Source organism: Lepidothrix coronata, unplaced genomic scaffold (assembly GCF_001604755.1).
Source record: "Lepidothrix coronata isolate B3197 unplaced genomic scaffold, Lepidothrix_coronata-1.0 Scaffold183, whole genome shotgun sequence".
NCBI lineage: Eukaryota > Metazoa > Chordata > Aves > Passeriformes > Pipridae > Lepidothrix > Lepidothrix coronata.
The window spans coordinates 1,192,623-1,209,734 of NW_016690363.1; the positions used below are offsets into that span (position 1 = coordinate 1,192,623).

Below are 17,112 nucleotides of genomic sequence, written 5' to 3' on the forward strand. Positions count from 1 at the left end.
AGAACAGTAAAAAGCCCCTCTGCAAGTACTCAGTCCTCCTTAAGTGTCCAGCTCCACTCCTTCAAGTTACATCTGCCTCTATAGACCAGCTAAGTTGTCTTGACCTCTCCATTCCCATCCAGTTCCATCAGCTGGTTTCCTGTGATGTTGCCCTTCTTGCCTTTTCTGTATTTGCAGTACCAGCAGGAGACAGCAAGGGCCAGGAGAAGGATCAGAACCAGTGGCAAGCATAGGATGAAGTTCAGCAGTGATGGGGATGAGCAGATCCTAGACATAACAGTTGACTCTGGGGGAAAAAGAAGAAAGAAAAAGTAAGTGAGGCCCCAAGCTAGCCTGAGTTTCTCTCTCCTGCTGCTTCTGTAAGTTATCTTCTTAAACACTTTCCCTCAGTCTTCAATATCCACTGATTTTTAAGAATTCATACAGGCTACCTGAGGAGATGGGGGAGAGAAACCAGGTAATCTGCCTCAGTTTCCTGTCTGGGGAGGTCAGATAAGGCCCCATCTTGTTCATCTGAAACATCCCAACAAAAACAGCATGGTTCTTCAGCCAACCCATTCAATACTTATCTCAGCAAGGAAAAGCCACACACCCTTCACCGCACCGGGTCCCTGCCTGACACCAGTGACAGCGGGGTGAGGTAGAGGTCTGTCAGAGGCTGCACCACCAAACAAGAAGAGACAAGAGGAAAGCAAAAGAAACCAGATCAAGAGGTCCCTGTCCCACCCAGAGACCTGCCCCTGTCTCTGCTATTATATTTTAGCCACACTGGGCTGCAGGCAGCTGTGAGCACCATCCTCGTCCTTGGCAGCTCCTGCAAAACAGCTCCCCAGTAAAGTGGAGGTTGCCTGTACTGCTGGTGGACCTCTTGGGTGCTTCAAAAAAACATTTTTAATTAGTCCCATACTGGCTGAAAAGCTTTTATTTGCAGCATCTCCATTTTTGTGCTGGGCCCCTTACAGCCACCCATTAATCCTTGCTCCTCACTTGACACAGAGCTCCAACACCACGGACTGACCTCAGATCCATCTGGCCTGTCCTGAAGGGTCATGCCAACTCCTTTGGGCCTGTTTTATCCATCTCAAAGTGTTGTTCCTCAATTCTCTTTACCCAAGACCCACGTGCAGATGTTTTACTTTTGTTCTGCTTAGCATGTGGCTCTGCTGATTTGAAGCTGTCCATGGGGGACCCACACAGCCTGGCGGGCTGGGTGGGAACCAACCTGGAGACTACTTCTTGCTGTGAAACTGGCTTTTACCCCTCTACCTCTGAAGTTCTGTGCCCCATCCATATAGGCAGAAGCAGCATTTACTCTCCCATAGGACAGGGAGAAGTCTCCACTACATGAATGCCTCTATAGCATAGGGAAATATCCTAAATGGCACCATCAGGGATCAGACCTGAACTTACTCTTGGTTACACATGGCTGTCATTACCACTTGTAAAATTCCAAAACATTTAAATTCATGAGCCAGAGGGGCACATCAAGATACCTGCATCACTAGAGGAATGCACAAGCACACACACACGGCCACCCTGCCAAAAAAAAAAGAATAACATAAAAAGAGAGGGAGAAAGAAAAAAACATCCACATAATCTCTTTCATTTTGTGAAAACTGTGAAAACCATGAAAACCACTTGGCAAAAACACTCATGTGAAAACTGGGGGAGAATTTACCAGCAGCTACTGAGCAATTTTAGCAATGGTTACTCCACTAGTAATGGGTAACAAGAGGCAGAGGGAACTGATAAAGGAGAAATCTGAGTGCTAGAGGGAGCCGTGATGGACAACAGCACTAACTCAACAGTGGGGGGATGAAGTGCTGTCAGTCCCTCTCTGTGCAATTAAATTTGGATTAGCTCTGCTGTAGGTGCAGTCACGAGAGTAGGCTCCATGCCTGCCTGTGCCAGGAGCAGGCACAAGGGAGGGCTCCACAGGATCACCCTTTCCACGCTGGTCGGCACTGGGAATTGCTGCAGAAGCTATAACCCCATGAAGGCAGCCAGGCTGGCTTCAGGCATGGCAAATCCAGAGCTGAAGGCACGAGAAGAACTGCAGGATCCTCTCAGCTGGGTACAGCATGATTGATTTCACAGTTTATATTTTTTCCTCCACTTGGGTCATCCAAGCCTCCTATTTCCCCAAAGAGCAACATGAGTACTTTTTTCCTGCCTGTTACCTCCCTAAAAACACTGTGTGCACCTGACTGAAACCTTTGCTTTCATTTATTTAAACTTCTGTATGCAGAATTCATCTCCATCTTTGCACCCAGCACGCACTCCAGCTCACCCCAGAGGGAAGAGAGGCTACTTTTAGAGACCTCACTGGAGACAGGCTTGCCAGAAAACTCAAACCCAGGCTTTTTTCCCCAGAACAGTTAGTGTTCTGGCCCCAATGGCTCAGCTGAGAGCAGGGATTTGTGACCATGGTCCTGTAGACAGCCCACAAGCCATAAAAATTGCAGACAAAAAGTGCACTCGGTGGCAACCTCTGGACTCACATGTTTCACAGTCAGAGCTCTTGATATCTCACCTGATCACCACTTCCAACGTTTACAAAGCCAAACACCTTGGTTTCAGCCCTGGCAAAACAGCAGGACTGGGATGTCGTTGCCTCCCCTACCAGGCCCATAGCACGTGTCACTTGAGGGGCTCCCAACCCAACTCTGGTGATCTCCCCAGCACTGAGCCCCTCAGCAATCCCTTAGCAAGCCCTCCTGGCTTTGCTGCATGTCTGCCACAGCAGCCAGCAGAGAGCTGACATCACCCTCCCCACACACCCCAGCGTGGCTACGGGAACACGCACAGCGCCGGGCGAGCAGCCCCTGTCACCCAGCAGCGTTACCTGGCGGGATGGTGCTGAGCTGGGTGTACCCTGAGCGTGCCGAGGCTTGCAGAGTCCAGTCCTGCCCCTCGCCCTGCTGCTGCCACTCCTGCACCTGGCAGCAATAGAGCCCAGCATCGCTGCTCTCCACGCGGGTCAGCGTCAGGCTGAAGTCACCGGGCGCGGGGCGGCGGAGGTACAGCCTCCTGGCCTGGCCCTCCTGGGGGAGCTGGATGGTGCCATCATGGTGGAGGGCGAGCAGGGGACTGTCGAGGCCGCTCTTCTTCACCTGGAACCAGGTGGCTGAGAGGTGGGTGCCGGGCAGCCGGGCCCCCTGCAGCAGGCAGGGCAGTGTCACCTCCTCGCCCTCCCTCGCTGAGAGGCTGTGGTTGGTTTTGTCCGCCTGCAGCTCACGCTCTGCGGGAGGGTGCAAGCAGAAAGATGTTGTGGTGTTGCACACTGCCATAGAAATACTTCTGCCTGTGCCCACAGGCTGATGGAAACCTTCTGGAGCAAAGCATGGGGGATTGGGATGGCCTCTTGCAAGGGCCTCTGCAGGACACCCCCAGGCTCCTGTGACTCCTTCTCCCTGGGGTGTCACCCTCCCTGTCGTCTCTGCCCCCCATCCTGTTCACAACCCTCTGCTGTAATTCTTCCCACCCGCTCCAAATAAGTGATAAGGCATCCTTTGGACCAAAAGCTTTTTAGGAAGCTGGAATTCTGATCCACTCTATCTATGGCTGCAACCCATAAACAAAGTGAGGCTGAGAGAAGGAAGAACTGAGCAGGGAGACCCACCATGTACTCCAGCAGTGCAGTGATTAAGGTGGGAGCAGCTAAACCCTCAGACTTGTTTCTCAGTAGCAATGTGCTGCAGGGTGAGTAAAATCCAGTGTCTTCCTTCAGGATGCTTCAGGAGCACCAGGAAAGGGCAGATTCTCTATTCACAGTGTTGTACAACCAATCAACTGCATCATACATTGGAGGGAAAAGAAAATGCTACAGCTCGCTCTGTTATAAAGCATTTGACTTCATCTGCCAGTGGCAAAAATAGCAGCTGGGTTGGTTTGGGAGGACGTGGTAAATCTTCCTAATTCCCTATTTCCCTCTGAGAGGCACTGACAACTCCTGAATCCCTGAGTCTCAGATCCAAAGCAGGAGCCGCTGCTTCTAAGCCCTGCCAGCTTAGGAGAGTCCTGTCAAGGGGCCTGTCATAAGTTGATCCAGCCTTCTCCAGGAGCACCTATACAAGAGATAACCACCTGCTCACCTGGGAGCTTGAACTCCAGTGTGGTCCTTCCTGATGTTCCCTCTCCGAGTTTGTACCAGCCATCCACCAGCCAGAGCCACTCCTCTACCACACAGTAGTACCTGCCCCGGTCCCCGAGGTTCGCAGACAGAATCTGGAGCCAGAAGACGTTGCTGGACACCCTCTGGCTCAGGAACCGGGACTTTTGGGCAGGAGAGCTGAATTCAGGCCCATATTCCAGGACACCGCCGTAGTTGGCCCTGATGATTTGCAGGGGGGTCCCATCTGCCAGAGGAGGCAGGAGGTACCAGGTAACAGCGAGCTGTGAATTATTCTGGGCAAACACAATCCGGCACTCAACGGCTGTGTCAGCACTGCTGGCAACCTCCACAGAACTGTCTTCCGTGGAAACCCGAAGCTTGCTTTCTAAAATGGAGAAACAAAATAATAGTAATGCTGGCTGCAGCTGCCGACACAGGGATGCTGTCAAGGAGAGGAACAGGGCTGTCCTGAGAAAAACACACCAAAAGAGGAGGGAGGAAGAGGGTGTGCAGAGGACAAAGACTCATTAGGGGATGCTGGAGCAGAGGGTGGGGGAAGGAGGGAAAGAGCAAATCCACACACCCTTGCTTGAACAATGGCAGGGAATCACAGCTGGGTGTAACTGGGCAGGAGAGTAGCAGATGAGGTGCCTTGGAGACCACAGAGCGGGAATGGGGGATGGAGGCAGCCACTGTGTTGGAGCTTGGAGGCAAAGCCTCTGTCTGAAGCAAATGTGTCTGTCTACCACTGCTTCCATCAGCAGGCTCATATATACGTGACAAAACCAGCCCACAGCTTTGGAGAATGTGAACAAGTGTCTTTCATCACAGAGAGACAACAGAGCCTGTGTGGGTTTCACATGTTTGCTGTGGTTATTAATCCAGAACCACATGACAGAGTCCTGCACATCCGCTGTGATTATACCCAGCGATCATTCAGCTGAGCACTGCTCAGTTCAGGAGAGCAGAGCTGTGGTGCTGCCTGCAGCTCTGCTCCCAGGCAGCCTGCACTGTTGTTCCCTATGTGCCTGTACTGCTCCTGGTCTGAGGGACCCTCTTCCCACAGCACATCACCTGTTGCTGGTACCTTTCCATCTCCTCCAGCAGTGGAAAGGTTGCAAACTGGTATCTTTAAAGATCCTCCAACCTCCTGCATTTCCCCTCAACCCTGCCCCAGCTGTCGGGGGAAGGAGTATACAGAGCTATCTGCCTTGGATAGGTAGAAATTACTCAGCATGAGACACCATCAGGGCTTTAAGAGACTGTAGGCTGAGTTTCCATTCTCAGGGCTTACCTTGCATACAAGCTGAGCAGTTGGCCGTGGAGGCTGGGGACAACTGAGCTCCCTTAAGCTCAGCCCCTGGGTACTGGTTTGGGGACAGGCTGCAGAGGACACACTGAGATGCTCCCTCAGAGTGTCTCAGACCCCTACCCTTGGCCACAGGCTCAGCAGGGTGCTCTCCTCCACAGCATCTTCCCAAGGGATGCAACAGCAGCAGGTTATGGAGAGGGCTTTGGACCAGGAGGGAGTTGTGGCTTCTCCTACAGGGGCCGATGGAGAAAAGGGGCACCACAGGAGAAAGCTTGAGCATTTCCCCTTCCTTCAAGCATTTCTTCTCAAAACTCAAGCAATCCACTTCAGAGGCCTTCACTGCCTCTCGAGACTTGTTGGGATATCTCAACACAAGATATCCCAACTGATGGCTCTTGACATTCCTGTAAATTGCCTCTGCCTCTATGTCAAATTTGCCAGCAAAATTTTCCTGTTCATATCCACTTATGCTGCTCTTTTTCTTTGTACTCTATTGCTCTTCTTTATCTCTACAGACAGGCACATTGGCACCAAAAGGTTGACAGTTTCCTCCACAGAGGGACTTGCACAAGTCCCACAGCAACACTCACAAGGAGGTCAGGGCTGCTCCCAAGGGAGCACATATTTGCTGCTGTAAAGAAACAGGTATGGGCAAGAAGCAGAAGAGAGGGGAAAGCAATCACTCTAATTAGGAAGCTGTGCAAATTCATCGGATCCGCCACACAGAGATCACACAGACTTGAGCTCACTTAGGAACTATATGCAAGTTGATGTCTTCCAACCTCAGTACTTAAAAGCATACCCATCCCAGAGCCAGCTCTGTGGAAGCACAAATCTTCAGAGGGGAACACTGGACATACTCAAAAGCTGCTTGGAGACACTCTCGGGCAGCCTGGTCTAGGTGGCCCTGCTTGAGCAGGGGGTCGGACCAGGTGACCTCTAGAGGTCCCTGCCAAGCTCTGCCATCCTCTGTTTCTGTGACAGGTGAACTGATCACACTGGAAAAAATAAGACACTTAACTTCAGCTGCTCAGTACCAAGGCATACTACTCAGCCAGTCAGCAAAGTGCCAGGGGAGGAGGGGGTAGGGGGGCTCTTGCTGGAGTATGGCCCAGCCTGACACCTGCTGGGGCAGAAAATGCTCCAGAAAAGGAAAAGCTACTAGAGCTTGGAGAGGAGCCACGGGAACTGCTGCCTTGAGCACTTGATTTTGATGAGTAAAATTGTTGTTACGCTCTCAGAGATCACCTCAAGAGGAATCAGAGCACTTGCTGCAAAGCCCCTTCTTTTCAGCTCCAGGTCTCCTCTCTCTGCTGCTGAAGATCAATTACCAAAAGGGCAGAGCAGCTGCCTGCCTCTTCCTTTCCCACACAAAGCCATGGTGCTGTTTTCCCTTTCATTTTCAATCTAATTAACCAAGCTGAGCATCTCGCTGCCCGTCTCCCTATGAACCCTGCCTGCTGACACCACGCTTCCTGCCCAGCCCAGGAGCAGTGGAGCATGCAGAAGGGCATGGACACTGCAGTGACCCATGTGGGCAGCTGGCTGGAGGGACAGAAGGTGGAAAGGCCCCTGCAGCTCACTCCAGAGACAGGGGAACCTACCGCAGGCAGCTGCACTGAGAGGCTGATGGGAGCATCTGCCTGCCCAGGGAACTAATTATGGGACCCACACAAAAAATCAGAAATGGAAAAGACCTGTTCTTCTTCCCTGCCTATTGTAACACTTCATGTACATCCCTCCTGTCTGAAGCTGACCCACAGACCAGATCCACAGGGGCATGTAAACTCCTAAAGCACTAAGTGACACCAAGCACTAAATGAAGTGTAGAAGCAGAAGTCAAGACCTCCAGTATCTCTGCAGGCTCCAGCTATAAGATTTTGTATGTGAAGAAACAGGCTGGTGATTTTCATGATTTGCAGCTTAATTTTCTGCAGCTCTGCCTCACCCTATTGTTGCTAGAGTCGGCTTCCTTCCCAGACTTCTCTCCCTTCCCAAATATCCTTCACTGGCTCATTGCTGCTTTCTGAGAGAGACAGTACTAGACCCAGCAGCCACCTCCCACTGTGCACCACCCTCTCCCAGTTCCCACCACCTTCACAGTGTTGCAGCATCCAGCAACAGCTGCAATACATTTGGAGCCAAATGTTGTAATATCTTCACGGTGTTGCTGCTACCATCTCCTCTGTGTAGATGCTCCACAATTACACCTGCTCATCTTAATGCCATTTACACCAGAGGTGTATGCTCGTACATGCTGTTTATTCTCATCCTTAGCCTGCAGCCCCCACCCTGCCCCAGATGGCTGTGGCTCAGCCAGCTGAGCACCCCAGCACCCAGCTCCACAGGGGGCAAGGAAAGAGCTCCACAGGGGGCAAGGAAAGAGCAGCAGTGGAGCAGGAGGGAGAACACCACAGAAATGAGTCTGAACAGGGAAGGAAATGTGTTAGCTTATGCTACAGCAAACCCATCAGTTAAAAAACATGGAAAGCACATAATTTCAGTTCACTGGGTTGTGATTCCAAAAATCCAAGGATTTAGAAGGAGGAGCACTTGATGCGTGAAAAAAGAGCAAGAACACCCCCCCCCTTTTGCTGGCAGAACAGAAGTGAGTGAAAAAAAATAAACCAAGCTGTATTCTCACACCTGTCCCCTCAGGCTAAGAGTTTTTGGCCAGGACAAACCCTTCAATTCCTCCAGCAGCCCCATCCATGAGCAGAGCAAGCTGACAGCGTGGTGCTGCCAGGGGTGGCAGGGAGCAGGCACGTGGCAGGCTGAGGTCTGTCTGCAGCATCTCTCTTCCACAAGAGGATGAGGCTCCCAAAGTGATGCTGGCAGGCACCGTGGCAGCACAGGCCCTGCCTGCAGTGGTGGCCTTAAAAGAGAACCCTGGGCAGGGCCTCTCAGCTGCGCAGCCCACCCGTGCTCGGGAGGAGACACCTCCCCACAGAGCCCCTGGCACCTTGTGGCTCAGTGCTGGCTCCCAGCCCATCAGAGAGCCCTGGTGCTTTCTCAGCACACTTCAAATACACTGGGGGAAGCCCGGGGAACACAGACACCCCAGCAGCTTTGGGGGCCAGTCTCTCTTCACTGTCCTTCAGAAGCCCAGACCATGGGGGGGTACCTCATACCCTCCAACATTCAACTGGGCTTCTCTGGGGGCACTACTTCTTTCCAGAAACAAGGCTTAAAATCCTAGTGGCAGGGCTGATCCCTAGATGCTTGGCATAATCTGCAAATAAATAGATTTTGCCATTTGCCAATGGCAAATTTGCCTCCGAGGTTGCTGTCAGGTGCTGAGCAAGCAAGAGAGCAGGCAGCACCACCTCTTGCAGCCCTGGGAGGTGACCCCGCTGGGGACACCCCAGACGTCACTGGTCCTGATTGCCCTGGCCATGTTTGTTCATTCAAAATTGCAGAAGGAGAGACCTCTGATGAAGACACTGCTTACCTGGCAGCACCACCTTTATCCCCACAGGATTGGAGCTGGTGGTGGCCGCTGGCTGCCCCAGGGGCAGGACGTTCCTCCTCCAGACCTCCACCTCACACTGGTACGTCCCCTCGTCGGCAGCCACGGCACTGTGGATGTGCAGCCTGAAGGAGGTGTCAGCCTTCATCAGCTGGGCTTTCTCCTTGAAGCGTGACTGTGCTGCCACCCAGGCCACAGTGCCATTGGGAAAGACCTGGACCAGCTCATGGTAGGGGCTGGTGGGTGGGTTGGGCTGGAAGAGCCACCGCACGGATGCTGGCACCTCCTCAAGGGGGTAGTTGGCGCTCACTTGGCAGACGAGTTCAAAACTTTGCCCATACCTGACTGTGGCAATTCGGCTCGTCAGCGTGGCACGCAGACCGAGACCTGCTCGGGAGGAGAGAGCCCTTGGCACCAGGACAGAAATCCTGCCCTGTGCCATCTTCCCGCCACCCTTCCCACGCTGCCCCAGGCACCACAACCCCAAAGAGGCCAGCAGTCCTGCTGCTGCTGCTCTCCCAGTGCCACTCTCACTTAGGTGCACTCTGCTCTTCCAGCCCTGTGTGGCCCTCTCCTATCCAACCCCCACTCTCCCAGTCCCTTGGACAACCCTGAGTACCCTCTTTTCCAGGGTGCCCGGTCCCACACTGTGGCAAGGAGCCAGGGATCCTCCATTGATGGTACTGTCCTGTTTGCTGCTTCCTTACACCTTCCACAAAACCTGAACAACTCCTGTGGCCCGACCCATCCTCCCAGGCACCCAAGCCCAGCAACAAGAAAGGGAAAACAGCCTAAACCACAGCCAAAATCTGTCTCTCCATAAAGGCACCCATTCCAGCAATGCATGGGCATTGCACACCAGGGAGGTTAGCAGCTCTGCACTCAGACAAGAGGGCAGGAGAAGCAATCAGATGCCAGCACCAGGGGTGTGTCTCTGACAAAGGCCACCAGACAACTCAGCAAGTGCCTTTGTTGAGCTTAATTACTGTAAGTAATTATGCTGTTAGAACAGGTATTTTTTTATTTTAAGGTAAGGAGACAGTCAGAAAGACCTGCTGAACAAGCCACTGCCATTCGGGTCTCCAGGCATTTTGGCTGCAGTGTCCCACTTGTCTCCCCCAAAACACTTCATGGAAGACTCCAGCATCCTGGCAGAAATGGGGAATCTGAAGGACTCCAGGGCCAAGTGATCAGCCCTGCAGCAGCAACAGACCTCAGGGCACAGCAGGCCTATGTCCTACTGATGTGTCCACCTGCTTCTCCAGCCTTGCCTCCAATCCAGAAACAGGGGTGACCCAACTTACCCATGGAGCTGATTGTCACTGCTGCCTCCCCTTGCTCCGTCCAGCTTTGGCCTCGGGACCACTCTGTTGCTTCACATCTGTACTTCCCACCATCGTCCTCATCCAGTGTGCTGGGGATCACCAGGGTGAAGGTGCCAGAGCTCGCTTTCTCCAGTCGGAGGCTCCCCCGAGTCCTGCCGTCCCGGTAGGCGCTCCCCAGCCTCAGGCTGCCATCCTGCTCCATGGTGGCCACCAGCACCCCGGGACCCGGGCGCTGTGGGGGCAGGTGCCACCACTGCACAGACACGGGGCTGGTGGCTCCTTGCACCTCACAGTGGAGGATCAGGGAGTCTCCTGCCGTGACCTGCGGCGTGCTGGTGGACACGGAGAGGCGCATGCGGCTCTCTGCAAACAACAGTCAGCGCGTTGGAGGGGATGTTGTTGTGCTCCTCAGAGAAAGCCAGAGGTACTGTGGCATTAAATTGAAAGACTAGCAAAGCCTTGACATTGGAAAAGGAAAGGAATTGAGGAATTGAAATTTTCAACCAGCCTTTCCTTACGAATTTGGAGAAATCCTTGTGTGGCTTGGGGTTTTTTATTTGTTTGTTTTTTCCCAGTTTAACATCGTTCTTGGGACATGAATGCATAAAGAAATACTTAAGAAATGGAGTCCCAGCAGGCAGCTCTTGCTACATGACAATAATCATCATCTAGCTATGACAAGGAAACCATGAGTCTCCTACACATCTTTCTCTGAGTGGTCTCTCACAAGTCATCCTTCCACAACAGGGAGAGAACCCTGACGGAAATGGCAGCGAACCCCCTCTCCAGAGGCACCTGCTCTGCAGGGTCATCCTCTGATACTAAGGAGTAGCAACAGGTATTGCTTACAATTTTCTGTAGCAAAGACACAGGAGGACCCAGACTGCCCAGGATTCTACTTATTTGCCCAAAAAATTACTGCAAAGAGACTGAGCTAAAGGTTTGTTGACAGCTGCTGCATCTGTCATGCTAATGTTTGCCAGAGCAAATGCTTTTCCCATTATCTACCAAAAACTATTGCATATTTGGACTCTTGCTGCCCCTGCCAAGATTAGCCCAGACTTAGAGCGTTCCCCAGCCAAGGATCCTACAGACTTTACCCAGAAGAGCAGCCATTAGGATTTACTGACCTATCGGCTTCACATTGACTTGGATGCCTGATGACAGGTTGGTCTGGATGCCGTGCAAGTCTCCAGGAGTCTTCATTTCTGACACAGAGCAGCGATATGTACCATTGTCCCTCAGCCCCACCTCATAGATGGTGAGAGCATAAATTGTGTTGCTTGGCTTGAGTGCTCGGAGCTGCCCCAGCTTGGCTCTCTCCTCATATTCTTCCTCCCAAGTCAATACTCCATGGGGGTCAACCCTGGCCACTTCCATGTTATTGAGGAGCCAAATCACTTGGAAGTGCCTGCTGTCGCTCTTCTGAGCTTCCACCATGCAATTCAGCTGCAAAGTATCCCCTTCAGAAAGGGAGTTTTCAGCAGCAGCAATGTCCACAGAGAGGTCTCTGCCTGTTGACAGCCAAAAGCAAAGAGAGTGATGAGTGGCTCTTCCCATGCTTCCCTCCCACCCGGCAGCACCAACGACCTTGCAGAGAGCAGCAGGAGGGAATTCTCCATTGAAACATTTTCTTTCATTAGAAAAATGATCAGAATGGAAAACGTTGTCCACGGGGAGATTACAACCCTGGAGATGGTTGCCAGTTCCAGGCACTAAGCAGCAGTTGCAGGTGGAAGGAGTGCCAGAGCTCTGAGGAGCTGAGTTCCCCCCTTCAGAGTGTCACTGTGGTGCCCTGCAAGTCTAAAAGCAAGGGCAAGGCTGTAGTTTGGAAGCAGAACAGAGCACCTCCCAGACCACAGTTGGAAGGGCTCAAATAGCGTATTGAAAGCAGAGTACCCAGAATGAATTTAAACACTGGTTCTTAAACAGTTTGCAAACACGAATCCCAGCTGCTGGAGATATGTTTGGCATTCCTAAATATTTGCTGGAGAGTTTATAGAAACCAATGAAGCTGTTAACTGCGGTCAGAGTGGTTGCTGGCTCCCAGCGTGATGGGGTGCTCAGTCCTGCAGCCTGGGCTCCCCCACTGGGTGCTAGAGAGCCCTGCAGAGCTGATGGAAGGCTTGAACACCTGCTGCAGTTCCTCCATGGCAATACCAGCAGGTCCAATAGAGCCACCATAATGCCCTCTTACCGCTATCGCCTCCCTTCTACCCTGAACAGACACCACGTGATAAATACCAAGCTCTGACAAGGTTTCTCTAAATGATCCTGTGACACTGGTACCTGAAGCCACAACCTACCAGTGTGCCTCTTCGACAAGCAGATGCAGGGAAGCTCACTGACTGCCATAGCTCCCCAGGCAGCAGCAGACCCGGAAAGCCTTTGCTGCAAACACTGTGCAATAAGAGGAATAAAACTTTGCTAGTCAGCCAGGTCTCAGGAAACAGACTCTGACAAGGGGAGACCACACTTCCCTCCCCCAGTACCTTGCTCCCCTGAGCCCCATACAGGGTGCTTAGTTCTTACCCAGCCGTTTCTTTGGTTTCCTGCTCTGACTCACCACCTTCCCACGAGACACAGGTTCCCCTCACCACCCTGGCTCTGTAGCCTTCTCCATCTGCCCTGAGCCACGGGGACAGGGTACACCACCTCCCCAGGCACCTTTTCAGTGGGAGACTTGCTCCTATTTTACTGCCTACTGTTGCATGTGTTGAAGGACATCAACTAGACACAGTCTTGTCTTGGCTGCTTTGAAGTAAAACTTACTGGTGGGGAAGAGATTTTCCCTTCCTCTGGGTGCAGCTACTCACACACTCCCGGGGGTAAAGCAGGGTGAGGGACCTCAGACAACAAAGGGCTTGTGGCAGGAGGGATGTCAGGCAGGGTGCTCAGAGGAATGGCCTAATAAACAGCAGCACCAGTTACTCTGGAAACTGGCAAACTGGTGCCTGCACGGACAGACAAGCCACGCCCAACAGACACCGGAGCTGTGCAGCACATGCAGTACATCCCCACGTCCCTCTGCCTCTGTGGCTGATGAGCAGCTCGCTGTGGTGTACTTTAAGGCCACAAGACCCTGGAGGCAGTCTAACAACACAGTTTTTTGCACCCTGGAGTTTAACACTGCCAAGGAGCCAGGCTGCTGCAGGCACACTCTGCTCTCTCTGCTAACACCTCACATGGCTCTGCGAGACTGCGTGATTTGTTTGAGATTTGGCTGCATGAACATCCAAAGTGTGAAGCACCAACAGCTCCTGAACCAGGGGCTGCCGTGGCCCTGAGCCAAGCCCAGCCCACTCCCTCAGAGCCCAGCAAAGGCGACCAGACCTACCAGCTTGTCCCTGGGCTGTGACAGAGGCAGCAAGTGAAGGGCACTGAAGCTGCTGCAGTAGAGCCTTGAATGCACGAGGGAGTTGGAGCCAACACGTGAGTTTGCAAGAGCCTTACCCTGGCTCATGACTGTCAGCGATGTCCTCTCTGTCTGCTTGCGGGAGATATCCTTCCAAGTCTTGTCAGGATCCTCAATCCACTCGGCTGCCTCACAGTACAGCTGCCCTTGGTCAGATGGCTTCACTCCCCCAAGGAAGAGCTTGTACGTGGTGTTCCCAACCTTGTTCAGCCTCACGTCCCCCACCAGAAACCTCTGCACGTAAGAGGGCCCTGGTTTCAGGATGAAGTCCTTGGAGAGGGTGAGGACCTCCTCAGCTTGGTGCTCTCCTGCTCCCCGAAGGTGGTACCAGCCAACTGAGAGATGCGTGTGCTGGGTGGTGGACTTGGACACCTCACAGGTGAGCTCCACCACATCCCCTTCAGTGAGGGTGAGGACCTGGGGTGCCATGGAAGCTGAGAGGGTGTCTGCAATCACTGAGCATGGGGGAGAAATACACAACCATAGAATATCCTGAGTTGAAAGTGACCCATGAGAATTGCTGAGTCCAGCTCCTGGCCCTGCATAGGACAACCCCCAAAAAACCACAGCCAGGCCCTAAGGGATCTGACAGCACATGAGAGACATTTTTTGTAGCTGACTGACAAGGCTTCCGTCAGCTTATGTTGAGGTGTGACAAGCTAAAACCTCAGCAGGGAAGAAAGAAAAGTAAATCTTTTGCAGTACACTCTACAGTCAAACTACAGCTAGCATTAATTAGGCGACCCCAAAGAGAGTAAAGTCTATGCCCTCACTATCCCAAATGCAGACTGGTGCAACACTAAGATAAAGGAGAAAATAGGGCTGAACACCAAGTGGAAGTATCATATAGACTTGGTGGGCTCACAGTAGGGCCTTTCCTTTTGCCTCTCCACCCCATTGCCTTCCCTCACCCAGTGCTATGCAAGAGCTGCTACCTTCCTCCCTCTGTGGGTATCTCACTTGGGTCAATTCCCATAATCTGACCTAGGAGGACACCAACACATAACACACAGAACCTGAAAACTCCTGCCCTCCTAAATGTTTAGCTGTGAAATGCCGAGTCTGCATCAGGAGCTGAAGTTAAAAGTCAGGCCATGGGAGAGCAGAGGCTTCCTCTCCCTTCCCTTGCCCTGGCTGGGAGGCAAGAGCCAGAGAACTTGCAAGGGGATATCTGGGCATCCCTCCCTTAGCAATCCCACAGTGGAGAGAAAAGGAAAATTTGTGTCCACGCTAATCACCCCTTCCCCCAGCTGCCCCTCTGACAGAGATGCAGAGGCAAGCACTTCTCACCAGTGCAAACGTGGGGGCACAGCAGGAACCCACCAGTACCCCTGCCCAGCAGGGAGCAGGGGCTCTCCTCCGGGACTCACCTGAGAGGTTCATCTTGGCGCTGTAGCTCCCGAAGTACCTCTCGTCGGTGTTGGGCGTGTGGCACTCGTACTCCCCGGCGTCGCGGTCCTGCAGCTCCGTGATGTGCAGCAGGACGGCGTCCCCCTGCACCCGCTCCACGTAGATCCCGCGGCCGCGCACGCGCTGGGTGTAGATGGCGTAGGGGAACGAGGGGTCGACGGTGCTGACGATCTGCACCTCCCGCTCGGGGGCCGAGGGCAGGTAGATGGACCACTGGAAGTTCTGCTCCGCCGGGCCCTGGTAGCCGCTCACCTTGCACCACAGCGTGACGTGGGAGCCCCTGACGCGGTGGAGGGGCCCCTGCTGCACGGTCACCACGCGCTGGGCAGGGGTCAGACCTGCGGTCAGCAAGCAGGCAGCACACACGGTGTTTGCAGGGGTACATGCCACCCGAGGGGGGCTGCACACCCAAAATGACACAAGGTTCTGGGCACACAAGGGACCATAGCACCGAAAAGAATTGCTGTGCAGCCTCGTTCTTTGAAGCACAAAGTCTGAGGGACTTCACACCCCTTGTGACTTCAACAGACCCCGAACTTCTCTCCTAGCACGCTGGGGGTCACACAACAGAGACCAGGGGATCGTGGCCAGAGGGCTGCCAGGCCTGTTCGTGCCTGAAGAGCATTTCTCAGCCAGCATTGCAGAGGGAGCAGTAACCAGGCTGAGATCACTGGAGGAAGCTTGTGGTGTGTTAAAGTTAAAAGGGCCAGGCGCTCAGGTCCTGCACAAACCGTGAGGGAAAGGGAGCAAGTGCCAGAGCTGACCATTGCCAGAGAAGGAGTTGCAATGCAGAAGCCAAGGGACATGGAACAGTGGAGGTAAGCAGCAGGCTGGATACTGCAGAGGTGCTCCACAGGCAGAAACTGGGGAGAGCACAGGAGAGGGGGCCAGCAAGAGCTCCACTGAAGGCAGGGAACACTGGGGGACATCAAGAGCTCCCTTCATTTCTGCTTGCAAAGGGTTTGGAGAGGTGGTGGCCACACATGGACCCTCCCCTTATGCATAGCTCCTGGAGGTGACACTCATTCTATTCTGATTCTCGGCATGCACACTAAGCAAAATGCCCATTGGATGTGGATACAAAGTCAAAACACAACTGTGGCAGCCTGAGAAGAGAGCTGGTGATGGCACAGCCTTCAGAAATTCTTTCCCAAGGCAAGAGGGGGTGAGGTAACCCCCCCCCCCACCTCCAGCAGCCACTCAACAGGGATGTGTATGTCCCTCACCGAAACCCTGCTGGGGTTGGGGCTGTCATTTTGGAGCGAAACTGCAGCGCAAAAGGGAGCACAGGCTGATGAGCCTCTTCCCACGGCCACCGAGCCAGAGCAGCGCTGGCTGAGCCACCCGCCTGCACCAAGGGGGTGCTCTGCTTTCCCCACAACTGCCCCAAGAAAGCTCCTACCACCGGGCAGGGCACTCACCCAGGATGAGGAGGAAGAGGAAGGCAGCTGCCAGGCACTGTGCCAGCCCCATTGGAATCATCTCTGCTTGGATCCTTTGCCAGAGGGGCGGTGGTGGGTTCTCACGGGCGATGGCGACAGCCACCCTGCTATTCTGAAAGTGGCTGGGAGGAAACTGCCTGTCAGTAGTGGTTTCCTCTACTTAGTGTGGCAGAGAGAGCTTAGGGAGTGCGGTGACACGGCAAAGTGACACCCTCTGGGAGGTGACAGCCAGCACCCCATCCCCAAGATGCCCAAAGCCCCTTCTGCCACTGTGTCTGTGCCAGGTGCCCACTGGCTGTGGGTTTGCTGTCTGACAGCAGCCCCCCTGCCAGCAACGGGGGCAAGGAGCTGGATTCCAGGGAGGCATGGAGGCAGATTTCTGGGGCTGAAGCTTCTTGCAGCTACTTCCCATAGCTGCAAGACAGCAGCATGATGCCTTATGTACAGGTTGGGGTGGCACAGTGCTCCTTGGAGATGGCTGATGCAGCTCTGCCTCAGGGTGCAGTAGGGCACCCCAGGTGGGGTGTCTCTCCCACAGCACCCCCACCAGCCCATCAGCTGCATGGTCAGGAGACCCTCCACCATAACAGACAGTCCAGCCAGCTTATTGGTTCCTGAAGGATCA

The 17,112-nt window shown here is 53.5% G+C and overlaps 1 protein-coding gene across 1 annotated transcript; it reads right to left on the reverse strand.

The window, feature by feature from the left end:
* Positions 1 to 24: 24 nt before the first annotated feature.
* LOC108505076 (immunoglobulin superfamily member 3-like) lies at positions 25 to 16,518 on the reverse strand. The gene is made up of 9 exons (XM_017830725.1): positions 16,467 to 16,518; positions 15,497 to 15,508; positions 15,006 to 15,383; positions 13,674 to 14,090; positions 11,351 to 11,734; positions 8,878 to 9,282; positions 4,095 to 4,499; positions 2,846 to 3,241; positions 25 to 286 (listed from the first exon to the last, which is right to left on the reverse strand). The coding sequence occupies exons 1-9, from the start codon at positions 16,516 to 16,518 to the stop codon at positions 90 to 92; spliced, it is 2,646 nt and encodes an 881-aa protein (XP_017686214.1). The 3' UTR covers positions 25 to 89.
* Positions 16,519 to 17,112: the final 594 nt, after the last annotated feature.

Coding starts and splice junctions, on each gene's coding strand:
- LOC108505076 (XM_017830725.1), bottom strand. CDS start 16,518: ATGGGGCTGGCACAGTGCCTGGCAGCTGCCTTCCTCTTCCTCCTCATC. Junction 14,091..15,005: donor CGCCAAGATGAACCTCTCAG/GTGAGTCCCGGA, acceptor CCCCATGCTCAG/TGATTGCAGACACCCTCTCA. Junction 4,500..8,877: donor GATAAAGGTGGTGCTGCCAG/GTAAGCAGTGTC, acceptor TCTCCATTTTAG/AAAGCAAGCTTCGGGTTTCC.